Genomic DNA, 27,102 nt, shown 5'->3' on the forward strand with positions numbered 1-27,102 from the left:
AAACCCGTGCTCTCACTGTATAATGAACTCATTAGGACTCTCAGCTGACAGCAGCATTCATGTCTGTCAACTAACAACCAAAAAATGTTTATAGAAATGGGAAATAAAGCAAGTTTTCTGCCCTCCCCCTTTTTTTCTTTGCTTATTTGCTTTATATACTTTAAAAATCCTCTCAAAATCTAGGGAGATACTTTGTTGCAAACCCCTTTGATTAACTAACCTACACAGACAGGCTTTACTGTCTGCTTTTTTTGTGTGTGTGAGTTCTGTTTAAAACAAACAAACAAAAACATTCAGGGAATAGTACAAACCCTACTTGTTCAATGTGGATAAAAGTAGCTATATAACAAACATAAATAGACTATGGGTAGTTCCTCCTGTCTCTGTACTAGCAGGGGGCGGTATGTGTATGCACGTGAGCATTTTAATTCCTGTCTCAGCTATGGGAACAAGTGCTGTCTTTGCAGAATTTCTTGCTTTATCAGAGGTTTTATTTTCTTCCAGCTCAGTGCTTGCACTCAACAGGAACCTTGTTTGAAGCTTATCACAGAATATACCTCCCTCCTCTTCATATCTCCCCAGACTGCTTTGCTGAACTTTTCCCCCCCTCTTAGAAGGAAAAGTAAAAATAAACCTTTGATAGTTCTTTACACCATTAGAAGTCTTTACATTTTTTTTTTTATTTGAAGATAATAATCTTAATTTGCATTTTCAGAATCACCTTCCCTCCTTCTGTACTGACCTTTGGTCCTTCTTCTTGAGGGTAAATCACTCTCCTGGTCCCTCATGTAGATATATATGTTAATTCTATAGGTTTATAATCTGTAAACAAGATGAGAGTTTGGTTTTGTGTATAAACCCCACCCTTCCTATATTCCTCTGTCTCAGCAGCTTTTTTATCTCCTGATAACTTGTAATCTTTGTTTTTTCTCTTCTCCCAGTATTATAATACGTAGTCTTTTGGCTGCCAGTGGTACATCTGATGAGTTATAAATGGAGTCCTTTGTGCAGTTCTCCCTAGCAAAGATGTCCTGGTTGCTGCTTTCTCGTGCCCTTAGCTGACCTTACAAAGTGCACAGCTCAACAGGATAACGGGCCAGGGCTGAACAAATGGCTTTCACCTTTTGTGCTGCCTCAGAAAAGCTGGTCTATGCTAAAGACACAGCATGTTTGAAGCTGCTTCCCTCTGTGTACATCTTTTGGATGGAGGTGGTATGAAACCTATTCCAGTTTCAACTCTGTGGTGGGTCTCAAGACGTACTAACTGTGACTTATGTGTGTGTTGCCATTTAGTCTTCTGCTAAATTAATGTATAGCTGACATTTAGTCTTCTGCTAAACAACCTTGCCACCTAAGACAGAATAAAAATTACAACAGTCAAAGACAGTAGTTAGATTTTAACACCTGAAGGCAAATAAATTTTCATCCTGTGTGTGCACACCATACTCATTGTAAAAGAGAGTGGATCAGACTGGCAACCTGGGCATCTACAGGGGACATTCCTTACAAAGCCTGCGTTTATATGCCCTCCTAAGTGACACACTACTGCTTGTCTGAGTTTCTATTTTACAGCCTACTGCCTAGGATTCTGCCCATGGTCTAACATGGATTTTATTAATCTCCTTATGGAAGTTGCAAGCTCTCTGCTAAGTCATTAAGAATTTGCAAGCTCCCTTCATATGCCCTTCCTATTAGCTTTCACATACATGTGTCTTTTGCAACTTTCTGTTTTTCTTTAAATTATGGCAGATAACACTCTTATGTAGCAGGGATACATCAGGAAACTGTCATTTTTCTTTTTTTTTTTCCTTCAAAGGAGAACATACTGCCATCACTTAAAGCATACTAAAAATGGGAAAACGCTGCACTGTTCTCAGTCTTCACTTGGATGAGAAAAATGAGTGCAATCTGTGAGTCGAGTGAAATTTTAGATTAGCTGTTAGAAAAACATTTTTTAACTATACTGCAGAGCTCAAGTAGATTGTCCAGAGAGGCTGTGAGACTTGTTTCAGCAGAGATTTGCAACAGCAGGTTAGTAAACATCCCTCAGGAATGGATCAAATAAGGCGAACCTGCCTTTGAGCAGGGAGACAAAGTCAGTGCGTTGGAAGCCTTCGTGCCAGTGCTCCCTGAGGTTGTGCTGGGCACTAGTAGAACAGTGAAGAGCTGCTGGATCTTCTCCAGGCAAAATACTACAGGCCCAGTTTTTTGAAGTGCTGACACTTTAAAATGGTAAGTTTTTTCTTCTAAAAGCCCAATTAACCTCTGAATAGGTGGATGATCTGAGCCCCTTCACCAGGCCAGTGTCCTGCTTTTTCAGCTCCTGTGTGTGCCCTTGTTTTCTTTTATGCCACTCACAATGCTCCTTGGACAAAGAGGACTCTTGGTGCTACCGCTATGAGCTCCGAAGGTTCAGTCCCAAGCTGGCAATGGCTGCTGGGGCGAGATACACGCCAAGTGGAAAATCCTCCTGTGGCGATTTCTCCGGTGCTGAAATTTCAGCGGTGGAGGAGGTGCGTGTTCCCATGACACTCCGGATAGAGGCAGAGCACAGCCGATTAGCGTGCTTTAATGGTTGCTTTCCCATTGCTGTTTCGTGTTTACAGTATCCATAAACAGAGGAGCAATGCCACAGTTTCTTGCTCAAATGTGGAAACTTTTGAGACTTCACAGAAGTATGTCCTTCTCTGCGTTGACCTTCCGCCTTCAGCTTTTGTTGTTTTTATTTCCTGTTATCTTGCCATTGAACATTTTCATTATTTTCCAAAAAGCAGTAACATCTCAAGACAAAGAAGTATGTGGCAATATTACCACACAGATCACAAGCAAATCCTGTGTTCTTTCTGCGGACAGCTGTTTCGTATCTTCTTTCATGCCCTCAAAAGGAGGGGAGAAATTGGTTTCCTACTTAAGACAGCCTTTCAACTTCTTGAGGCTTGACTCAGTATAACTGATCCACTTGAGACGCAATTATTTCACTAATATAAAAGTTAAACTTTTAAAAGCCTTTGTGTGACTGAAGCTGTGCTGCTTTAAAAGTTCAGTGTCCTGGCTTTAGCCTATTAGTGTGTAAAACCTTGTATTTGTACCCCCATCTGTACAGCCCTCCAGTCTGTACCACCCAAATAGCATAAATAACTTGTGGCATAGACAGGATCAGCATTTTTTCACTCTACTCATAGAAAGAACAAGGATTTTCTTTTTTGCTTGTTGTGTTTTAGCAGCTCTCCCAGATTGCCTTCTGTCAGCCTTGTCTTGTATTTTTTGACCATGCTATGTACCTGGTGAGCAGGCAGCAGGACTCGGCTGGGAGTTGGGATGCCTGGGACCAGACAGTGCAGCCAGTTTGGAAGGTGACTGCATGTTTTAGGGTTGTTTCTGTGACACACAGGTGTGTAGTTGGGTCCACAGCTGTGCTCTTCATACCCAAATCACCCTGCAGGTCATGGTGCAAAGTCACCTAGGAATGAAACCATCGAGAAGCGTGCTGATCTTTAAGGATGCACTCATGCTTCTTATATGTAAGGAAATTCAGCAAGTTCTCATATAAAAAAAAAATCTAGAATCGTATCTCAGAATTACAGGAATACTTGACCTTCCTTTGTGGATGTTTTAGGGTTCCTTGACCGTGTATCTAACCCTGAGCAGCACAAGCAGTGAGGTTTCTGGCTGCTGCACAGTGCTGGGCAACAGACCTTGCTGTGACTCCTGGCCAGAAATTCTGTTTAAAAAAAATGAGCTTTTGGGACTCAAGGAAACAAAATGTGACACTCAATTAATTTTATTGAGGTTATTGCCCCTTTTCCCTCTCAATTTCTGATCTTAAATTTCTTGTCTGCAGTGCCTCAAGTGCCTGTTTTGTTGGCGACAGTCAGCATTGTCTGTCTAGCTCCCTTCGTTGTGCTTGTCGGAGGCCAGCAGAGCTGCATTTGCTGAACAAGCACAAGGTGAATTAAGGACAAAGTACACAGGTTTAACTCCAGACATTTGCCATGGAGAATTTTGACTAGGCAAGGAATCTTGCTTTTCATGTTGCCCTTTCTTTAAATTGGTGTGTGTAATATTAGCCAGCACTGGCACAGCCCCCACCGATATTGTTTGCCCTCTGTAATGGGGTATTTAGGGATGCCCTTCTGGCTGGCAAATTTTAAACTCAGCATGGGAGGGTTTCTAAAAATGCAGAAATGAAGGTCCAACCATTCAGTCATGAATTAATGTGTTTCGCATGTCTGTGAAGCCTAATAAAAATGCCATCTAAGTACTCCAGCTGCAGAGCAACATCTTGGTGCTGTGTGTGTATGCGCATCTGGGTGGTACTTTCATTTTCAAATCCTTTTCCTAGAAAAAAAGCCTATTTGATCTCTTTCTCTGTGAGGGTTATTTTGCTAGTTTCTTATCCAAACTTTTTTTATTTGCAGTGTGTGTGTGTGGCTAATCCTGCGATTAAGACCTGAGGGAGTTTACTCCCTCTTCCTTTCCTCTGAGGTTTTCTTCTCTGCTGCCAGTGGCAACATCAGCTGAATGTCCAAGAAAAGCCACTTGGGCCAAATCTGTCACAAGAGTCAAGGATTGAGCAGATAAATTCATCAAACAACAGAGGAGGCAATACAGCTCTTAGCTGAGGGGGTAGGATTTCACTCGAGGGGTCCTGCTGAAATGACAGAACTTGCATTTCATGGCAGGTAATCAAAATGTTAGGCTACTCCAAGCCCCTCACACACAGATACTAGGAGAAAACAAGCGTTGTCATTGTCTGAGTTGTCTTTCTTGTGTACCTACACTTTGTCACTCAGACATTTAGAAAGAACTAAGTACTTAGCATACTAAAGAAATCTGCCACAAATTCTCCTTTGACCAGCTCTCATAACCTCTCATGTTCATAGAGTAAACCCAAGAATGAATCTGAACAGCAAATCAGTATTTAGGAGTTTGTTTTTAAGTTTTGTTTTGTTTTGTTTTTTCATTTTCTGCCACACCAGCCATGGCCTGTTTTTTTGATAGCTGCAGTTAGATGCAGCAGGCAGCATTGTCTCTGCATGCAGCAGGGTGGCTGCTGCGTCGCTGTCTGTGCTCAGAGGTAGCAGCTCACCCAAGGGATGTCTCTAGGACACAACCCAGGACGTGGGAATCTTCTGGTGGTGGAGCTGTAGGTGTCTGAGATGCATTTGGAGGCCAAAACCAAACCAGATGGGTGTTTACCCAGATGGATCATGATTAACTTGCACTGTAGACCCGCTTTGGCAGAGATGAGGCAAAGCCTATGGTTAGTAAATGTTCCTCCAGCTTTTGATTGTGTCCCTGCAAGTTGGGGCTGAGGCTTGTGCACAAAAGATTGCAAGAAGAGTGTGCCCTGCAGCTGCCCGTGCTGTTTCTTGTTATATTGGCATTCAGAAATTCATATTTCATAATTCCCAACAAAATATTTTACTAAGACTAAGCTTTGAAGAAAAGCACAATAGCTTCCCTTACTCACCCTCTTGTTAGCAGAGAGCACGGAAAGTGGAAGCCTGTGCTGAAGGAGGGCACGAACAAGGAAGCTGGGAAAGCTGCCAGCATTCTGCACCTCTAAATCACATCAAGCACATGTTGGAGATTAATCAGGCATCTTAATGCTGGAGGGCTGATACAACACAATTATGTTTTATGGGCCTCTCACTCTCTAATCTTTGATTTCATCTCCAGCCAAAGGTGAATTCAGATGCTGGGGCCAGGTGGGCATGGCAGGTTAGTGTTATGCAGCTTGCCTGTTCTGGTTTGGTGGTTCGTTTCTGCTCAGCCAACTTGTTTCTTGCCCGCTCTGCCCAGAAAATTCTTGGCAATTACGGATTCAAGGATAGAGTTCAGCTTGCTGGGGCTTTTGTGTTTCACAAATGTGAAGTTGCCTGTCCAAAAATAAATAAAATGCATTTAATGACAACAAACAACAGCAGCAGCAACAAAATTCAGAAGCAGTCAGTGGCCTGTGCTCCTTGTTGTGATCATGGCAAGCTTGAGAGGCTCTTCCTGCATGTCCTGAAAGCTTGGGTTTTAGTAACGATGATGTGAACCGTTTAATATCTTATGTGGGGGTTCATAGCTGCATTAACTCCTCAGGGTAGAAATGTACCCTGACATCTGAAAAGCTTTTATTCCAAGGAGTTGTGAATGTAGCACGTTACGTGTTGCTCATGTTGGTTATTCTGAAGGAACTGCCAAATACTAGGCTGGATGAAGGTGGGTGTCTTGTGTTGGAGCCTAAGGAGTGCATCTTACATGTGCCCCAGGGCACCCTGCTCTCTCCTGTTGTGAGCTGAGTGGGTGTTAAGGCAGCTGCCATGAGAGGCTCTGTTGACTTCTCAGTTTTCCAAGTGCAGCTATCCCAGCAATGCAGACGTATTTATCTAGAGAGTAGCTAATACTTTGGTATTTGCACTTTGCTTCTTTGCACCTCTGTCTGGGTGTCCTCTCTTGAGTCTTCGGGTGCAGCAGAAGCAGTCGTTGATGCCTAAGGCGTATCAATACAGTCAGCAGTCGTGTGTGTGCATGCATGTGTTGTTTTGCCTGCAGTTTTATATTGATCCTTCTGCACTGTTAATGGCCTTGCAGTTAACAGCCTTCATTTCTGATTCAAGGAGGTCTGGGTGACGTGCTGATGATCTGTCCTGCCCAAATGTTCTTGGCTGTCTTGCACATCAAACTGTTTGGCTCTAGTTAGCCCCTCTTTGCCTTTTCTAGAGCCTGGTCAGGTGGCTCGGTTTTGTTTGTCCTTCTCAATCCCAAGTTTCTATGGATGTGGATTGAACCCGTTGTGCAAATAAGCAAAGAAAAACCAAGCTTACGGCAAGTGGCTGGAAACCCAGTGGGTGGTTTGTCTAGGGTTAGCACCTTGCTGTTCATCTACCCTGATCGGGGTGGACAAGGAGGCATTTAGGAAATACCTTTCTATGCAGTGCCGAGGATCAAAGCGACCCTGTTCTTCCAGGGTCTCTGCATTGCCTCAGTTTTCTGGCTGCTGGACAAGGCATGGGATGTTCTGTGCCGTGCACCTGGCTGCCTGCAGTTCAGCCTCACTCCAGGGCTTGCAATGCTGCTCCTGGGTCTGCTTATTTATGTTTCATCAGCAAACGTTATGCTGGCAGACACGGAGGTTGTGAAAATCCAGGAGGTGTTTGCACAAGAGGAGGAAGGTAGAAGCAATGCTGGTTGTATCAGCGAGATGCAGAGGAGGTAGGAAAGGTAAATAAAACTTGTCTGGCTCGAGTCGTGCTCTGGTGGACCACTGCAAAAGGAGGAGGTGGGAAGCTCAAGATCTTGGTTCCTCAGCTTTCAGAAACTTCTCAGGAAGATTGTGTCTGCAGCTAGTGGATGTAGGCAAATTCCCATGCAGAGCAAGGTATTTAGGAATTTCTCAATCTAGGAAGGTGAGTGAGGGAGTCCTCTCCCACTCCTGTTAGTGTGTGTACACAGCTCCAGGGAGCAGCTAACTCTTTTGCAGACTCTAGACTCCCTGAACGCCTTGAGGTCTGTGATGGACCTGATAGGGTGTTGTGGGGCAGTGAATCCAGCAGCACGGACCCTCAGCTTCAGCCCAAAGGAGAAATAATAGCTCCTTATGAATGGTATTTACAAAGCACTGGGAGGAGAGGCGTTTTCCATAAAACAGAAGGAAGCAATTGAAATGAGAGGTGCCATAACTTGTCCACAGCCCGTGATGAGAATCAGGAACGTAACCCAGGAGCTCTGGCTCCTCCTTGGATACTCTGCTGGTCCAGGATTTCCAGAGTTGTCTTTCAGACCGTTAGCAAACACCCATAAACTCGCCTGCTACAGGGCCCAAGTTTAAATGCTGCGGTACAAAACTGTGTAATGCAGAGCAGGAAGGCCAACAGCAGTGATTGGGGAGAAGCAAACAACTTCTGCAGCTACCAAGTGGGCACGTCCCGGGGAGCTGCAAGCTGCTCTCCTAACCCTGGCGCCTGCGAGCTCCTTATTGTCTTGTTTTTCTGACTCAGTCAGTTGAACTTTCACTGCTTTTCCCAGGAAGTGGCTCAACAGCTGAGTGGATCTTCTCCTTTGGGTTTTTTGTTTGTACATACAACATATTTTTCCCTGGCTCTGTTTCCTCTGCGAGGGAGATGCACTGCATGCCCCCACCGCACGCCCCCTCTCCTGCCGAGTGCTCTCCATGGCTGTGTTCCCTCCCCTCGCTGTTCAGGCAAGTTAAAAATCCTTAATTATGATTAACGGCTTTCTGCAACAGAAGATTGCTTTGCTGTTAAGACTGGAACGGACACGACCGAGGCGCAAATGAAACATTTCTCAAAAGAGAGGGTCTGAACATGCCGCGCGTGGCCTGAAATAGGGCCCTCCCGCAGGAAGGCCCCAGGTGACCCATCGCTCGCTGGCGCAATTACCAGAGTCTTGGCAGCTGGCAAGATCAGCAAATGGGGTTTATGTCAGAGCTTGTTACTTTAATTTGGTTAATTGTAGAGCAGAGTGCAGTTGAACAGCCAGTTCAAACCAGGTTTCAGATCACCAGGGTGCCAGGCACGGGCAGGGCACTGCCTGGAGAGCGGCGGCGGCTGTCTGCAGAGCCCGCAGCAGCAGCGTGGCACGGAGAGGATGCAGGAGCCCGGAAGGATGAGCAGAGCTTGTCTTTGCCCGCAGCAAAAAAAAAAAACAAAAAACATCCCATTGGGCTGGGATGTGCTCGCTGACAACCCCCTTGCTCTGTGGGAGCAGTCGAAGCCGTGCTTGGCAGTCTCGCCTGCAAATTTGTTATTGCTGATTTGATCCGAGGTCTGTCTGGAGGCTTCAACTGGGTACGTTCGGGCTTGAAAGAGGCAGTTGGGGAGCGTCTGTCTGGAGCACAAGTTCATGCCTCCGTTTGGAACAGCAGGAGCTCCTAAGTGCTTCCTATTTGAGAAGGGAGGTGAGACAACCATGCGGCACCATCCAGCCCAGTGTCCCCAGTCTCCAGCAATCACCTGGGGGTGAGCGTAAGAACAAGGGGGGACATGGTGGAGGTCAGAGCTAGGTGTGGGCACACTCAGAGCTTACCCGCTGTGTTTTACAGCAGGAAGACATCTGGCATACCTTTCTGGCATAGGTGCTGGACTTTGTTGGCCTTTTGGGTGTGTTGTGTTTGTTTTTTTTTGCCCCAAGATGTGTGATGTGGTGCTAGTTATGTCTGCGAAGGTGTCGCCGGCAGGCACAAATGATTATCTTTCTGGTGATCTGCTGGCTGGCAGGGCAGGACAGGGCTTTGTAGTGGTGGCAGGAGGGGATGGCTGCTCAGCCGAGATGTCACATTGAGGGCAGGCTTGGTAAGGAGCCCGGGCTCCTGCCATGCAACCAGGAAGCAATAAAGCATGAAGGGAGCAAAAACAGTGGCAAAGAGGCATCACGGACACATGAGAATAAGACCTTGTCCTTTTGGAGTGGGAAAAAATGTCAGGTGCTCAGGTTATTTAATCATTTGCCACCTCTGGGCCAGGGGCTGCAGTGAGATGAGTTGGGTGTGTGTTAGGACGAAGTGTGTGATTAATTAGTTAAGTCCCACCAATCTACCCCTGCATCCAGCCACCGCCTCCCCCACCCACAGTGCAATGAAACATCAGACTTTGTTTGTCTTTCTTTACTCCAGTGCCACCTCCATGCTCCATTTTCCCTCTGTTTGTTGGTGTGTCCTGGAGGCAGACTGTCCCGATGCGCAGCCAGATGTCTGTACAGCTCAGCGGGCCACCAAGCAAGGCATAGACTCTTCCTAGCCCGGGGGCTTACAGATGCCTGCTGTCCCCACGTGGCTGGCACTTCCTCAGTCTGGTTTCGGGTGATGTTCTCCTCCCTTCCTGGCCAGCTGCATGAGAGCAGCAGCTCAGCCCTTCCTTGGTGGCCACAGCACGCAGCTTCTGGGCCAGGTTTGGGAACTCACAGCACAACATGCAGATGCATCAAAAGACTGAACAGTTTCATCTGTGAGCTTTTCTCTGTGACAGAGGCTTTTGGTGGAAGCTGTTGTCCAGCTGAGGACAAGAAGTGGAAGTCTGAACCTGGGGGATGATGCTGTTTGTGCCCTGGCTCCTCCTGGATTGGTGAAGGTGGTGATCCCTTGCCTTGGGTGATCTCTTGGTCCCAGTGAGAGCTGGGTGACTGGCAGAGCACAAGCAGACCTTTGAGAGGAGACATCCCGAGGGGTGTCTGAAATGCCTGGAGATCTCTCCTGCTCTCCCAGACCATCTGTGCATGGTTCCAGTAACTAATTATAATCACTGTTAATGAAAAGTGTATCTTATTCCCATAACAAAAGACCTGGAAAGAACTAGGCTGGTAATTATTCAGGAGGTGCAGAAAATAAACTAAGGAAAGCTGAGGCTGAGGGATCAAGCAGAAAGTGATACCATGCACACCCACCTCCGGCTCAGCATTGTCGTTCAGAGCCAGGCCAGGGCATTAATGCTAAATTAAGATTATATGTCTGAACCTGTAAGCCAGGAATTAAGGTCAAACTTGCAGCATTGCATCAGTCTCTTTGTGTTTCCACCCAGCTCTCCTGTTTCAGTACCTCATTTCATTCAAGCTCTGGCAGCTGGGCCCTGCTTTGTAGCCTCTATCAGTTTCTTGGCTGATTTTAGACGAGTCACATCAGTGTTTTATCTCAGTTTCTGTATTTTCCTCTGCCCGCTGCCCTGGTTTTGTATCTGCTATTTTCATATTATTGCTACCAACTGTGGATGGGGGAAGGAGGATACAGAGCCCTGGTTAGGGCTGAGCAGGAGGGAGAAATGAGGTGAAGAGGAGCAATGGAAAGGATGGGGAACAGAGCCTGAGGGATGGGGGGAGAGGGTGAAAGATGAGATGCAGTTCTGCCATGCACAGATCTGGAGCAGCGCCTCGCAAAGCCCCACAGCAGGAAGGATGCTCCAGCAGTGCTGCTGCTCCTTTCCCCTTCTAGGAGCATAATGCCGCGTGGTAAAAGGTCTGAGCATCCATATTATGTTACCCAGCATCTGCAAACAGCTCTTGGCAGCATAGAGGGGTGAAACTTCCCAGTGTGACATGGAAAGAACGTGCCATTTGAGGAGAAAAAGCCTTATATTGTTAATAACCCTTTTCTTTCCCCAGAGGAGAGCGCGGGGTACCGTGCGCTAAGAGCTGAAGGGTTAAGCTCCAGACGCTGCTGACTGCCATGTGATGCAGTTGCTTGGCTGATTAGTAAAGATCCCTGCCCTAAGAGGAATCACAAGGGCTGCGAGAGGGCTCCCTGGGTGCAGACGTGTGGTACCAAACCCTGCCTCGCTCCCCTTCCTTCCTCACCGAGGGAGCGAGCGCTGCCTTCGCGGAAGGGAGGGTGACTTCGCCAAGCCAGGCGCGCACGGAGGCTCCACATCAAAAGGCAGGGAACAAAACACCCGCAGGGCATTTTAAAGCAAAATAAATAAACCTTTGGCTGCTCTGGGAGACTTCTTACCAAAAGTACAATTGGGACCTCTATTTATGGCTTTTTATTTCAAAAGCTGATCCATAACAGGAACTTTTGACACTCGAGCCCTAAAGAAGCGAACTTCAGATATTCGAGCTCTGAAAAATCTAACTTCCCACAATCAAAGGGACTGCCGTAACCCTCTGCTTTATCAGGTGGCTGGAGGAAATCCTGGGTTTTTATCGAACGAAAGCAGCTTTCAGTTGAGAAGACAATGCGACGATATCTGTTTGCGTAGCATCTTCCAGCCGGAAGGTCCCCAGAATGTGTTTTTCTTTGCAGGGAGCTATCTGGGAGATTACCTTGGTGATAGCACGGTGCCGTGTGAGAAAGTTTGAGTACTTGTTAATGGCTGGCTGCCCGAGATGGTGCATTTGGGCCTGATTATTTGGTGCATTACACCGGCTGAATTAATCACTGTAAAACTGGAGGAATCAGCACAATACACATGAGTGCAGGTGCTCCTCGACACAACCCAAAATGCATCAGCAGGATAACCAAGTGTCTAACAGTGGTCCTTTCTTGTTTTTCTTCTCTGCAGGTGATGTGACAAGCCTGACTCCCGAGCACTCCTTTAAAGGCACGAAAGTGGGCGTGGGGAACATCGTGTTAGCTTTGTACAGTGGTCTTTTTGCCTATGGAGGGTGGTAAGATGCAGTTTTCTTCCTTTTTTTAAGTGTATAAACCTAAATGCTAGTGTGCTACGCTAATTTTAGTGTAGACCTAAAAGCTGTAGGTCCTCCCTTTTGTCCCTAGCTTGTGTTCACATGAAGAGTGTGACCCAGGACCTTCCATCTCTTGTTAGCAGAGCAGAGGCAGCTAGCTGCCCTGGCTTTGCCCAGTAATTTAAAAAGTCATTCTTCACATGCAGTTTCCAGCCAAGTTAGAGAAGCACAAAGAAGTGGCAGTGATGGTGGGATTTAAAAGAGGCAGTAGATTATGGGTTGCTCAATTTATCTCCTGGGTGATATTAAGAAAAAAAAGCAGGAGGGTGGTTTTATCTTGTAGAGGAGGGATTTGCTGCATACCAACAGATTTGGGTAGGGCAAAGCAGAGACTGCTGTGTCCACCTCTGACAGCACCCAACTGCACTTTGTTGTCAGCCCCTTTGAACGCTTCCAAGCTCAAGGAGCCTGCTCCATTTGCAGTGAAAACAGGCTACTTGCAGCCATCACCATTGCCTGGAGGGTGACTCTGTCACTCGTGGGCCCAGCTTTTAGCCTGCAGCCACCTCTCCTCTTGCAAGGAAGTTGGCAGCATGGTGTGCGAGATCCACCAGCACTGTCCAGGCTGTGTGCTTTTGCAGGTTTTGTGCTGTAGATCTTGAACTAGGCATCACCAATTCTAAGTCTTTCAGCAAGGTTTGGTCTCTCTACCCCACCTAAAATTCCCTCGCAGACATTTAAGATGAAGGGTTTACTTTACTCATGGACTAACCAGACTTTATCACTGTTCTTTTTCAATTACAGGAATTACTTGAATTTTGTTACAGAAGAGATGATAAATCCCTACAGGTAGGTGTGGGTCTTGCGATGATTTCTATGGGAGGAAAACTTGTTTTTCTTGGGAAGGCCTTGCCTTGTGGCTGTCTCGTGCATGTAACAAATTGCTAATCAGCCCAGAAGCCAAGATCTCTTTCTAGGGAAGTGGAAAATTAGATAGGCTAATAGCATTGTTCTTCCCTGGATTAGGGGAAGGGGAATAATAATCTCAGTATGAGAAGGGCTGCTGCTTACACAGCTTTCCTGTACTGCTGATGTTATCTCTGTTGTTGTAAAGCCCTGTTTCCTTAGCATGGCACCTCTCTGAATTACAGGCGAGGAAGAAGCACTTACAGCTTTATTACTATCTTGTGTAAACTCCCCCAGCAGTGTTTGTACGTACATGTATTTGTCATGTGCTCTTCCTTTTCTGTCAAGCATTCGGCCACCTTCTGCACTGTTTCTGCCTTCCAGAGCTTTGCAAGGGGACCTGATGAGATGAAGATGTGCCTCACCAGAGTGAAAAATAGCTTTTGCTTGTAGGGAAGTTGCAATCCCTCTGTCAGCATGGGCTTTGGGATCAGTTGTGCAAGAGCCCATTTCTGGCTGACCCTGGCAGTGATTAGTGCTTACTGGGAAGTCTAAGATTTCACATGTTCTTTCCTTGACAAACATTTTTATAAAAAAAAGTTTTTGCAGTTTGCAATTATTTTCTTGTCTTCTGAATGCAGTCGTGGTATTTGACTTTCACCTCCAGTGGCGTTTTTGAACTCCACTGGACCAATTGTATGTAGAATCGAGCAGGCTTTCCTCTTTCAGTTTCTGCTCACAAATGAGGTTAGGCTATTGGGAAAGGCAAATTTGTACCAACACAGCCTCATCTTTACAGACGTGCTCAGCTTGTGTTTGAACCCACTTGCTTTGAACTCACTTGCAGCAGGCAGCTGCACAGAGCTTAGGGCCTAAAAACTGCCCACTCAGTCCCTGATCTTTCCATCTCCCACAAGAAAGCCACCAGCACAAACACTTCTCTCTTGTCCAGAAGAATGTATGTGCTAATGCTGCTAGCTGGGAAGAGACATGGGGTTTTAGTTTTAATTGATTGCCTTTGCAGTGGTCTTGGATTGCTGCTTGCCCAGACACCCAGAGTCTCTCCATGTAAAAAGTCCCTTCTGCCATAATCCTTCACTCTACATCTGTCAGCCTCCAGGCTATCACTGTGTGGGCATTTTCTCCTCTCCTGGAGGAGCAGAGTGTGGTTAGAAACTGTGCAAGCTGAAGGGCCAAAGGGGAGCAGCATGGCTCATGCCAACTTTAAGTGAATGCAGAAGGGCTGCAGCACGAGCCCTTAGCATTCCCTGGCATCAGTGGCTCCCCTCCGAACTGCAGAGCTCCATTACAATTTATATTTTCTTTCTAGAAACCTGCCTCTGGCTATCATCATCTCACTACCTGTAGTCACTTTGGTTTATGTGCTGACAAACTTGGCTTACTTCACAACCCTGTCGACGGACCAGATGCTGGCGTCCGAAGCCGTGGCCGTGGTAAGATAGGTGCACTGCTGATATGACTCATCTGTTTTTCAGGGCTGCTCAAATCAGACTTGCAATCTCTGCGTACGTCTCCTAGGTTGTTCCACGCTGCTCATGGCTGATTATAAAAAATAAAAAATAAATGACAGGAGATAAAGAGCAACTGTGACGGGAGCAGGGAAGAACAGCATGCTACCAAGTGGGATTAATCTCACACAATAGCGAGGGTGGGTGGTCAGTTAGCACTGCTCTTCATTCGTAAATACACAAGGTTGCTGCTGGCTGCATGACTTCCCATCAGTTATCAGAGCATGATGCTTATGGGAAAAGGTCACTCAGTCAATACTGAATTAGACTGTTTTCTCTCTGTATCTTCCTTGTTTTAATTAAGAGAGAAAGACAGTACTTCTATTAATTAAAATGGCATTGCGGTCAGAAATCCTGATTGCTTCAGAAGTGAGCAGCATGGTATGACCTTGCAATCAGAGTGTGACCAGGATTGTTCAGTGCTTCAGGGGGAATCTCCTGGTCCAGGGTAAGTTAGCCTGGGCCATCAGGTGACAGCATGACACCCTTCAGACTGGGGCAGAGCCCCAGCTCCAGCCTGCAAGTACGCTGTGGGGAGTTACTGGAGATACCAGCCAGCGTTGTGGTGCTCTGGTTGTGTTCGTTCGCATGTCTGTTGAAATCAGGATGATTGTGATGGCCTGAAACTGCAGTGAAGCAATGTGGGGTCAGTCTGTAACATTAAACTATGACTGGGTCACTGCATTTATACGGAGCTGTGTCCCAGTGTCCTTGCTCAGCTCCACACGTGCAGTTGGCAATGTCCGAATGGCTGAATCTGCTCGCAGTTTTCATTTGGTCTTGAGCTTTTGGACAACTGCTTCAATAAATTTTGTCTCCTGACCCTGAGGGAAAGGCTTTCTGCTGGTTTTTTGCAATTCTGTAAAATGCTTTTTGAGGAAGGAGGAGCAGCAAATGGCGAAGTGGAAAAAGCCTTAATAGCTTGAGCCATGAAAGCATGTTAATTGTTCAGATTTCTGTAAATGTTAAAGCTGTGTAGGCAGCTGTGAGTTCTCTTGGGCATTCGGGTGTGACGGGACTGTCTTGTTGCCCCTCCTGTTTAGGACTTCGGGAATTACCACCTTGGCGTCATGTCCTGGATCATACCCGTCTTTGTTGGCTTATCGTGCTTTGGATCCGTTAATGGATCTCTCTTCACTTCTTCCCGGTACTACTTTTGCTCAGTTTTGTGGCATTTGTTTACAAGCAGTGGTTAATGCCTCTTGGTTTGGAATAAGTGTCCTCTGAAGAGTGGCTGTGGGTAGACACAAAGTCTAAAGGGTCTGGAGGCCATGTGGGAAATGATGGAAAAAAAAAAAAAAAAAAAAAGGCTTTAAAATCATATCCAGTTTAAAGGAAAGCCTTGCAGTGGTCTTAGTTTTCTGTCCTCTGGGCAAAGTCCTGTTGAAGTTATTAGAACATAAACAAACACAGGCTTGAACCTCAGAAAAAAAAATGGTTTTAATGAAAACCAGAAACTTACGAAACTTCAGGACTGAGAATTTCTCCAGAATGAGGAGAAAGGATGGGGCAGGACAAGGGCTGAGGACGTTCCAGGTCTGACATGCATCTCCTGGGTTATCTTAGGAAAGTCACGTAATTGTTCGCTCTGGAAAGGAGGATATAAATGTATGATTTCTTGCGTTCCTTGCCTATCTCCAGACTTAACTTTTTAAGACAGATATTTTCCAGTGTGCATACGTGCAGAACACTGGGGGCTGACCCTGGAGGGCCCCACTCTTGAACCAGTGACTACCAAAAGAAGGCACAGTTGGCATCATGCAGTGCACCACTAAGGTGGAAAACTTGGGGTTTGGGCATTTCAATCTTGCTGCCTCAGCACTGTCTAGTCTGATCTCGAGCTGTCCCTGCTTGTTTTGTGTAGGAGACAAACCCCAGCCTGGGGCTAAAGGTTGCAGTGGTGATAACTGCTCTGTCTCCCTCACCTCAGGCTGTTCTTCGTTGGATCCCGAGAAGGACACTTGCCTTCCATTCTGTCTATGATTCACCCTCGGCTTCTCACTCCCGTGCCATCCCTCGTCTTTACGGTAAGCACCTGGCTCTGTGATGATAAGCATTGACCTGGTATTGAGAAAAGCACTGGGGGCACGATCCCATCAGAGTATTCCGAGAGGGACTCCAAACACAGCCATTTCTGATTTTCCTTCACGTCATATCCTTATATTCCACTTCTGTTTTAAAATCATTCCAAGTACCAAAATAGCATAAAATAAGTTTTTAATAAAAAAAAAAAATCAACCTGCTTCTTTTTGTGGCAGATAGCTCTTGTAAAATTCCCCACGTTTAGTGCTATAATATATGTGGTTTTGCCTACTTTTCCCTTTGCTAATGGCTTTTATTTTTCTGGATGCAGTGCATCATGACCCTGCTCTATGCCTTCTCCAATGACATCTTCTCAGTCATCAACTTCTTCAGCTTCTTCAACTGGCTGTGTGTGGCTCTGGCCATCATTGGCATGATGTGGCTGCGTTACAAGAAACCAGAGCTGGAAAGGCCCATCAAGGTGAGAGCAGTGCAGGAATTGCCCATCAGGTCCTCCCAGTGCTGGGTCTGCTCATTTGTGCTCAGAGGGAAGGCCCTGCCTGCTTGGAAACAGCTGGTTCAAGATGTTTGAGGGCTTAAAGGCTTCACTGGGGGAAGTCCCCGAGCTCTGGGGAAGTCCCTTCTCCGCTGCAGGGGAGGTGCAGCAAGAACTGCTGCTTTTCCTGTTTGGAAAAGGGACTGGGATTGCAAGGATGTCGCCATCAGGGGAAGAGTTGTGCAAGCTAACACAGGTGTCCCAGCTGCATCAAAATCTGCCAAAAGCAAATCTGGGCACTCAGTGCCCAGGGGATGAAGATGCTGTGGCCATGGGAACATCTGAGTGAAGGATGCTGTGGGTGGCAGAGCTGTGGGTGTTCTGGTGGGGCAGCCCAGTGAGAAGCTCTCAGTGACTAACATATTCCCCAGGACAAGCTTTGGGCTGTGTCTCTCAGTGAAACGCTCTGTACCATCGTGGAATTCACTTAGAATAGTTTAATAAAGCGGACAAACCCACGCCTGAAGAGATGAGAACTTTGTTCTATTTGTCCTTGGCCAGCTTGGCAGTACTGCATCCCGTCTGGTAGGAGGCCAAGATCATGTCAGCCACAAGCATGTCTGCCTTCCTTAAAGGCATGTTTCTCACTCATCCCCCCCCCGAGCACACTCAGGTCTCTGCCAGGCAACAGGGAGCCAGAGAGAAACAAACTCACAGACCTGTATCAGTGCCTTCCCAGAGTAACTCTTTGCGTTTCCTTTGTTTTTCCCGTTGTTGTTTTGGTTTTTCCTTTTTATAAAAACTACAACAACAACAAAACCGAGGCTGGTCTCAACAGATGCCCTGCTCAGAGCAGTGTAGCTGAGTCCCTTGGGAAACGAGATGCAAAGGCTTGTGCTGTGGTTGGTGCTGAATTTGATGCTGTTGGTTCACGTGCTTTTTATAAGAAATCATTCAAGTATGGAATCGAATGTCAGAAACTGTGCTGAGAAAGGCTCATGCTATCTTAGCAAGCTACGCCTCCATGTTTTGGTTTGCTCTAAGTGCACGTTAGGTGTTAGCCTACTTCAGTCTTCTCCAGGACTGCTGAGGAGTGGTAGCTGACTTGGTACCCTGTGGCAGTTCAAGGTCCCAGTCGCCCAGTTCAGAGCACTGGGACAGACAGGAGCCCTGTCCACAGAGAGTCATTAGTGGGACATGAAATCCTTCCCTCCCCAGGATGGAAAAACTTCACTGGAAAGTTTTCCCTGTTCCCCTGATACAAGTTCTTACCTGTTCTTTGGGTTCTTTTTTTAGGTGAACGTCTGCCTGCCCATTTTCTTCATCCTGGCCTGCTTGTTTCTCATCGCTGTTTCCTTCTGGATGACACCAGTAGAATGTGCCATTGGCTTTGCAATCATCTTAAGCGGGATTCCTGTTTACTTCTTCGGGGTCTGGTGGCAAAACAAGCCCAAGTGGGTTCTCCAAGGCATCTGTAAGTATTACTTGAGGAAGGGCAAGGGTGCAGCCTTTGGCGTTTGCTCCAAGAACAGCAGTGCTTCCTGGTGAGCGTGCTGCAGCTCGTAGCACTGGCTCCCGTCTGTGTAGTGGAGGCTTCAGTGTCTTGGCTCTGATCAATGTCTTTTTAATGCTAACAAGTTTTAACCTGATGATTACCTTATCTACCAAGCACCCAAAATGCACCTTGACTTGTGGTAGTTGCAAAGTTTGGGCCAAATACCTTTTTTCTTTTTCTTCTCCTGGCGAACTGGATGTTGTTTTGTAGTGGAGCATAACTTGGTGAACCCATTGTTACCTTCTGCCTCCTGTAAAAGCCCAGAGTCAGGCCTTTATCAGCAGAGAATAGCTTTCTAGTGGCACCGGGAGGGAAAAGAAATAACAGCGTAACAGTTTGAGCACAGTTAGCCAAAAATTTGAATGCTGTTAAGTTGGGAATTGGTCCCAATTCATCACTTAGCCAGTGCTAATATTTCTGATCGGGTCAAAGCTCTCCTAGGCATCAAAACGTGACAGCAGAGTAGAAGGAAGAGAAAATCCCATGTCTCTTGGATGTGTTCTCTTCTGAAGCTGATTTCTAGGTTATCTTTGTGTAAGGTTTTCCAACAGCTGGTACTGCACCGTGGCGTGTTTTGAAGGGATGGAAAGATTGGGCTTGGACACGTAACCTCTGTCTGAACACCTGAATCAAGAAAGTCAATCCATGTTGTCTAAGTAACTAAACTCTACCATCTGTCTCCCAGCTCTCAAACAGCAGGCTGACCTAGAAAAGCAGACGAGCAGAAATGTCCAACCTCAGCCGGGTGCTTTTTATGTAGAAGAAAAAGGCATTAAACAAAGCTCAGCAGTCCTTCTTCTTCTTTTTTTTTTTTTCCCCTCTCACTCACTCATTTTTTTTATTCTGAGTATTAGGCTCGGTTCCTGGAAAAGCCATTTTTGCAGTGTCTGGTTGACAAATTACCATATTAATTATTTTTTACCACCAAGAGCTTTTGACGAGAAAATATTCTGGGGACACAGAATGATAATCCTGCAAGTGCCCCATTAGGAACACGTCAACTTTAAACATGTGTATATACATAAGTTGCAGATGATTTGATCACCTCTGACTAATCTGAGCTTATTTTTGCTTGCGTGTATCTAGAATCGTGTTAGTTTTACCTGGCAGGTCTGTTTAGGGATGTCCAAATGCACAATGAAGCAGCAGAAAGCACAGGTGTGGTTGGATGCCAACCTCCATAACTAATGGGTGGAAAAATAAAGTTACTCCAGTTGAGCACCTCTCCTGTACACACTTAGAAGTGAAATGCTTCCCTTCCCATCTCTGTGCCCATGCTATCCTGCATGGCAGTGTGAAGCAGGGGGCTCTGCCTTGTGCTCAGCACGCTGGGCTGGTCATCTCCCAGGTTCTTGAGTCTAAAGAAGCTGTGCACATACGGCCAAGGTTTTCAAAACTGGAAGGAGAGCTGTCAGCTCATGTTTTCTATGCCCGTTCCTGCTATTGTGCCTGACTCAGTTGGGACTGTTTGCAGTTCTGGCATCCAAATGTAGTTACCATATCACCGTGCAAGTAGAAACTGGTGTCGAGAAGTACAGGAGCCTCTCAGGGCAGTGCAGCATCCTTGCTTCAGGAGCAAAGCTCCCGGTGTTACATGCTCAAATTCTAGGCATGAGTAGAGAGCAGCCTGTGGGTCATTTGCTTTCACTTCTTAAACTGTATTTGGACTAATCCTGCTCAGAACCAATGCGTGTGCTCTGCCCCTTTGAGGCAAAGTATAAAGAACTGTGTCAAGATGTGTGTCAGGCCCTCTGTGTGCAACCTCTTTGACCCATACTTTGCTTTCTCCCCTGCAGTCCACGCAACTGCCGTGTGCCAGAAACTGATGGAAGTGGTTCCTCAAGAATCATAAGCAGGAAAAGCAGAGACATTCAGCTCCAGGAAACGCACAATATTATTTTAAGACGACACAAGGAGAAAACACTTCTGATCCCTCATAAAGAAAACCCAGGCATTGGAGCACCCCGGCAGAGCTGCTTCATGTCTGACACCATGCCACCTGCCCTGCCTTGCCTCCTCCAGCCTTCCTGTTGCCACCTTTTAGCCCGGCAGACGAGCAGCCCCGAGAAGTTCTTGGTACGAACGTGGACCAGGAAGAGGAATTCCTACCGCTGGCTTCCAAGGGGTCCTGCGTGTCCGGCAGCAGCGAGTCCAGTCGGCCTCTGTGTGTGTGTGTGTGTGTGATATTGAGGACTGTACTTCAGTTCTGTGTAGGGTAACTCGTTAGGGTTTTTAAACCTAAAGTTAGCAGTGAGCTGTGCATCCCCCAGGCTGTGGCGGATCTGCTCTCGAGCCCAGTTTGAGCATCACCAGCTGTGCAAAGGTGCCTGTGGCAGGGCTGGGGCTGTGTGCTGAAACACAGCTGCAGGGTGGGCTTGAGCCCGAGCCACCTGCCTTACCTGGTCACGGGGGTGGTTGAGAAGCTAAGGTTGTCTAAGGACTTTGACTGATGTCACACACACACACACCCCCCTAAATACCTGCTGCTGGATGCTCTGGGCTCTGCCCAGGTTGTGCCACCAGCAGTGATTTAGGCGAGGCAAGGCAGAGCAGAATTAGTGTCAGAGAAATGGTGTGAGGAGGCCTTGCCTGACTTCCCTTGTGTTCCTGAAATGAGCACTTGGGGTTCCTTGCCATGGCTTTTAACTCTCAGACCCAAGCTATCTCCCTGCTATTGAGCCAGTTCTCTGGGATGCTCTCCACCAGAACAACCCCGGGGCCCTGTGGATTAGCACTGGGTCAGGCCCAAGGCCCAAGGGTGGAGTTCTTCCCAGGAAACCCAGGGAATTGCACGAGTTAGCAGAAGGTCAAGACAGCTTGCTTACTCTATATTTTCCATAGGTAGGCTGTCATCCAGCGTGGGATGAGCACCATTCTGCTCTGCAAGTGGCCCTGTTCATTGCCCTCAGCTTGCCCCTAAACCAATGTCAAAGATAAAATTCTGGTGGGATTCTCCTGGCTCCTTTGCTGGGAACTACCTGCGTTGCCTGTCCCCGTGCCCTCCGTTACGCCGTGTTACCAGTGCCTGCAGGGGAGATGGGACCAACCGGCTCTGGGGGGGGCAGAAAGGGGCTGATATCCCCAAAATGCTGGAGCCTGTCTTTGATCTTGGTCTGCTGTAGGTTGTTTAGCTCTAAGAAGCAGGGACCGGAGGCTTCCTGAACAGTTTGCTCGTAATGCCTCTGCAGTCGAGGTGACAGTCAATTGGAAATCCAGTGCATCTTGTCCCTACAAGTGAGCTGCACTAGTCTCTGTTACAAATCTTCTCTGTGCTAGTGCTTTAGCAAATAGGTGGTCAATTTTTTTTTTTTCCTATATATTATTTTTATAAACTAAGCTGTTTGGAAGCTGGGATCCTCCAAGAGCTAACGCTTCCTACTGGATTCTCCTCTTAGCATAGAGTCATTTTGGAAAAGAGGCATTAAGGACACCAATGGTACTAGCTCATGCTTTGTCCTTTTAAGAAGCTCTTTGGCAAAAAAAAAAAAAAAAAACAAAAAAAAGCATTTATGTTCTAGCAGGTGGCAGCTTCTGTTCCAGGGCGTGTGACAATGACTACAGTTATGCCAACAACTATCCACGTGCAGCTCTTTGCTATTGCTTCACCAAGCACACACCTTTGCTTCGAGGCAGGAATAGGTGAGACAATCATCATGCTGAAAACCTTTGGTTATTCCATGGCACTACAGTGTAGAGATATCCAAGCCAGCTGGACTGCACTACAAATGTATTAATTTAGAGCACTGCTCGAGATGAGTTAAGCTATGGAGAACTGCAGCTGGTTTGGGTATGTCTGCAGTGCAGAACTACCCAAAGTTATGGCCAGTGCGTGGCTGTTCAGGGACCTACGTGCAATGAATTGGAGCATCTCAGAGCCTGTGGAGAGACGTTTGCATAAATAAGGTCATGAACCGTAAAACCTGAGCTCAATTTTCCCTCCTTACAAGGAATCCTCTTCCAGCTGAAGGCTGAGATGTTTTTGCAGGGTAGTGATTGGAAATCACTCCTTATGCTGGACCTGTTTCATGGCTAAAGAACCAGTCTCTCACCTTCCACGTAGCCTGCATTTTTTGGGCTGTAATGGTCTCAGGACTGGTTTCCTGCAGGGCCTGGATTGAATTTAGAGGCTCTCTGTGCTGATATATACCAGCAGAGTTAACTTGTGATGCAAAGGAAATGCACCTCAATCCAACATAAATTAACAGTCAAGTCCAATCCACAGAGAGCTCAGAAATGGGTCCAAGTCTCCCAAACATGTGGGGATTGCTTGGTTTGGGCATATCTCTTAATGAGTTTCATCAATGATGAAGACCATGAATAAAAAACATCCTCTTGGTGACCCTGTCACACTGGTTTTAAAGAGGAGATGTCACACTGAGATTTATTTTTTTATTAACTGATCTTAATTAAATCCTTAACTGGCTTGCTTGCTTTTTAAGAACTTTGATTGTTTTCCACTTGCTGCTGAAGATCTTCCTTTCGTTCTACTAACCTGCTGGCTCTGGCATCAATGTCATAGGTTTCGTGGTGACCTCGCCAGCGTGTCCATGGCAAGAGATGTATAGGGAGGAACTGAACCAGGCAGCAGCACAGAATCATGCAGATGTTGAATTTGGTCAGCCACAGCTCAGATGTCAGCCTGGTTCAGGACAAAGTTCACCTTTCAAAGCCTGATTCCTTTTATCCCTGTTTTTTTGAGGCCGATAGTTCCCCTCCACTAGAGCCTGGTGGCAAGGCTGTAAGAGAGAGGGGTTCTTTATAGTTCTTTATGCTAGAGATTAAGGAGATAACGAATAAGGGGGTAAAACTGAATTTCATTTCAAAAAGCAAACCCAACTAGAGCAATTTCTCCAGTGGGTGGAACTGCTGCTACCATCTGCTGTCCAGGGCAAAAGCTTTAACTCGAGCCAGCGAACGGGAGCGTCTGCTGGTCGTGGTCAGTGGGCTTTGGTGTGGAAACAGAGCATCCATCCCAACGGGAGACCTCCTCGCTGCTCGTTTCCCTCCAAATGGGCCTGGGATGCCTCGCTGGGGGTGAGGGGAGCAGTAGAGACCTCTCATGGAAAGTTTCTCATCATTCCCAGAACTGGATGTGGATTTTTTTTCCGGTGTTTTTACTGTTTGCTTGTACTCTCTTGAGCCTGTGATCAGTCACCCTGTCGTAAGCTGTGCACAACCCGCCAAGGGAGGCGAGCCCTCCCCACAGAGGACACCTACAACCACCGTGACCGTGCGTTTGCCTTCCCCCACAGTAGCTAGAGTTAAATGAGGTACCTCGTGGCTGTATTTCATGTGACAGTGTTCTTGCAAACACGGCCCACAGCTCACTGTAGCCTTCGTGGCAGCGGAGCCCTGGGGCCGTGGCTACGTTTTTCTGCCAGTGATTGCTGTGCCCGCAGTTGGTCGTTGTGCTAATCCCCTTTCCATTATCACTCTTCTTCGATGCAGCTTGGTTTTGAGTATTTTAGAGTCCCGGGGAGCCCGTTGTTAGGGGTATTCGTGGAATAGCATCCCACAGGGGTTGGGTAACAGCGGGGTGGGAGCCGGTGGCTTAGCGCGGGTTCCTCTTCCCAACCCAGCTGTGAAACCTTCTCCCAGGCTGCGAGGGGACCTGCCCTGCCCAGCCCTGCAAAGCACTCCCGGACAAAAACAGGGAAGCTTATTTTTGTTGTTGTTTTTTAAATTTCCTGCAGTATTTGCGGTGTTTGCCATCCCAGACACCGTGTTCTGGTAAACACGCTATTGTTTTTAACAGCACCCTCTGTGGACAGCGAAGTTCAAAGGGACTCTGTCGCTTGAACAAACATTAAAGACCCTTCAACTGGATGGAAGCCCCTGCGAGGCCGCTTTGTTCTTCTCCACGTGCTTTCCTTGTGGGTGGCTCTGGCAGGGGAATAAATTGGGGCTCCTCTGTGGGTCCATGCCATGTGCTGGGCTGTGCCACGGGGCCCGGAGGGACAGCAGTGTCTGGGCAGAGCTCTTCCTCGCCACGCGGTGTCGGGACGAGATGTCTGCAGGTTTCCTCTTGGTCTGCGGTGGTGCCTGTGCCTTTCACCGAGGCTACAGCGTTCTCGGGCTTTAATAAAATAAAGATGAAAACAGCCAAATGCTCTCCTTACACAGCGCTCTGGCTGTTCTTGTGGGACACCAGCTTTTCCATCGGCGGGTTGCGTTGTTCTGTTCCTAGTGACATCAAAAGGGAAGGTGCAGAACCACCGGGCCCTGGTGGGGTTTGGCATTTAGAAGTGGCTGAAGCCACGCTTCTTGCTGCGGCTTGAGAAAGGGCAGCCCAGGCGTGATGCTCCAGTTCCCTCTGGGGCTCGTGTTGGGTTTTGCTAGCGGTGCGGTGACCTCGGCAGAGCCCTAAGTGGGAACCTCGTGTCAGCCCACAGAGCCCCACGAGCATCTCTGGCCATGGGAAGGCCGGCACGGCTGGAGCTGGTGGCATTTGGCTGCCAACCAGGGCACGAAGTGGCGATGGGAATCAGCTCCTGCAGCTCCTCCAGCGCCCTTACCCACGTCAGGGCATCCCACGGGACCCCAGCATCAAGAGGTGCTCCAGGGGCTCGCTTCACGAGCTGAGGAGTCGCACCCTGTGCTGGTTTTGCCCACACTCACCAAGTTTTGTGGTTTACACGGTCCAAACTGGAACCAGCAGCTGGGGGGGAGCCGAGGGCCCTGCGTGGAGCTGGGGGGGACGAGAGCAAGCGGGGCTGGGCAGAACCAGGAGCTCAGGTGAGGTCACCCCTAAGGAACCGATGTCCAGAGGGTTTTCTTTGCTTTTTCTTTGCCCGTTCCTTGCGTGAGAAGGGGTGTTGCTTCCTCCAGCTGTTACGTGTTGATGAGAATAAAGAAAGTATTTTTTTAAACACTGAATTAATTTTTAAGTGGCCTAAAAGAGACTTTCTATCTGCACCAAAATGATTCCTGTCGGGTGACATTCGTCTCGGCGCAGGGGCTCGGCGAGCTCTTGGATGTGACCCGGCCACGTCTCCTGCCTGGGACGAATTTCACACACACAAAAACCCTGGCTCGCTCAGAGGGCACAGCAGGCTCCGTGTCCCACCTAAATCCCTCCACAGGGCCAGTTTTAGGTGGTACCCGGACCTTGCACCAGCCCTCAAAATGAAAGCCAGGGTGAAATTCACTTCTAGTGAGTAATCCGACTTTTCAGCGATACCTTTCTTCTAAAGTTCATATTTTTGTTGTGTGCTATTTTTTTTTAACAGAAAAAAAAAAAAAAGATTTTAACCTACAGAAAGAAAATGTAGATCTGATTTACAATTTTGTTGTATTTGGTTGCTTTAAAAAAATATTTTACTAATTTAAATGTTGCTGTAGATGACACTATTTATTTTAAAGGGTAAATATCTTTTAGTCTTAATACTTCTACAGTAAATGCTATTTACAATGTTTGTGTTCCTGTTAACACAGCTATTCCACAGCTGACCGAGTGCTGATCAGCCGGTAGTAACTTAAATCAAATTGCCTTGTAAAACAAAATGTCTCCTGCAATGTATTTTTTTTTCTAGTATTCTTGATTCTTTTATGTCTGTGGTTAACAAATCTGTTAAATGTTTGGGTTGTTTTATGTTTTGGGATTTTTTGTTTGTTTTTTTAAACAAAGAAAGCTGAATTACAACTCTCTCGTTGCTGGTTTTTGCCTCCAAACCTTTGATTTTGCACGAGGTTGCCTTGTTCATCCTGCATCCACCCGCTCTCCCTGCATGCACCCGAGCCCTGGGTTCCCAAGTGTTCCTCTACAAGCACAGCACCCCTTCCTCTGCCAGTCCCCAGCCTCCTGTTTGAAGCCCAAGCTGCCCCTTTCTGCTTTTGCATAACACAAAGGAGGCGGCTGGGAAGCTGGGTGAGCTTTGTGCAAGAGGTGGGAGGAGGAGAAGGCGATGCCCTAGTTCCTGGGCTATGGCTGCAGGGGGGAGATGCTGCTCAGGCTGCTGCTGGAAGCTCGCAGCCAAAAGAAATGCCTAGCAGTAGGAGGATCTCCGACTTCGTAAGGGAAAAGCAATCCTCTGGTGTGCTTCCCTCTTCCCCATGTCCGTGTTTGCCAGGGATGCTCCATGGGGTGGGGTGACGGGAGGTGACGGGGGGCTCGGGCACAGATGGGGGCAGGTGGGAGGGCTGTGGGAAGGCTTGCGGTGATCGGGTACAGAGGAAAGAGCTCAGAGTTCCCTCCTGAAGGAGAAGGTGGTGCTGACGCTATCCGTCTGACACACATGCAGATAACCACCGGGAAAAAATGGGCCCAAAATGGAGCTTGGAAAGGCTGCCAGGAAAACCCAGCAGCATGGGGAGTCTTCGGTGGTGCCAGCCCATGTTGCACTCATTGATGCTGAATTTCAGGCAATTCAGCCAATTTTTTGAGAACAATTAGAGAATTCCCAAGCAAGGCGATTGCTGATTTGGTAGTGCCCATAGTGGCTGCTTCAGAAAGCAACAGTTGGCGAGAG

At 47.3% G+C, this 27,102-nt stretch overlaps 1 protein-coding gene across 2 annotated transcripts in view; it reads left to right on the forward strand.

The window, feature by feature from the left end:
- SLC7A5 (solute carrier family 7 member 5) overlaps positions 1 to 26,276 on the forward strand; it is a 40,203-nt gene extending 13,927 nt beyond the window's left edge. The window contains exons 3-10 of one of the 2 annotated variants that reach the window (XM_068693774.1): positions 12,003 to 12,108; positions 12,931 to 12,975; positions 14,363 to 14,486; positions 15,605 to 15,708; positions 16,492 to 16,588; positions 16,915 to 17,064; positions 18,376 to 18,553; positions 20,431 to 26,276. In XM_068693774.1, coding sequence (XP_068549875.1) covers positions 12,003 to 12,108; positions 12,931 to 12,975; positions 14,363 to 14,486; positions 15,605 to 15,708; positions 16,492 to 16,588; positions 16,915 to 17,064; positions 18,376 to 18,553; positions 20,431 to 20,486 — 860 coding nt within the window. In that variant the 3' untranslated portion in view covers positions 20,487 to 26,276. Of the gene's footprint in view, positions 1 to 12,002; positions 12,109 to 12,930; positions 12,976 to 14,362; positions 14,487 to 15,604; positions 15,709 to 16,491; positions 16,589 to 16,914; positions 17,065 to 18,375; positions 18,554 to 20,430 lie in introns of those variants that run through there. The other variant, XR_011100063.1, reaches the window with a different exon arrangement.
- The last annotated feature ends 826 nt before the right edge of the window (positions 26,277 to 27,102 follow it).

This window comes from Anas acuta, chromosome 10 (assembly GCF_963932015.1).
Source record: "Anas acuta chromosome 10, bAnaAcu1.1, whole genome shotgun sequence".
NCBI lineage: Eukaryota > Metazoa > Chordata > Aves > Anseriformes > Anatidae > Anas > Anas acuta.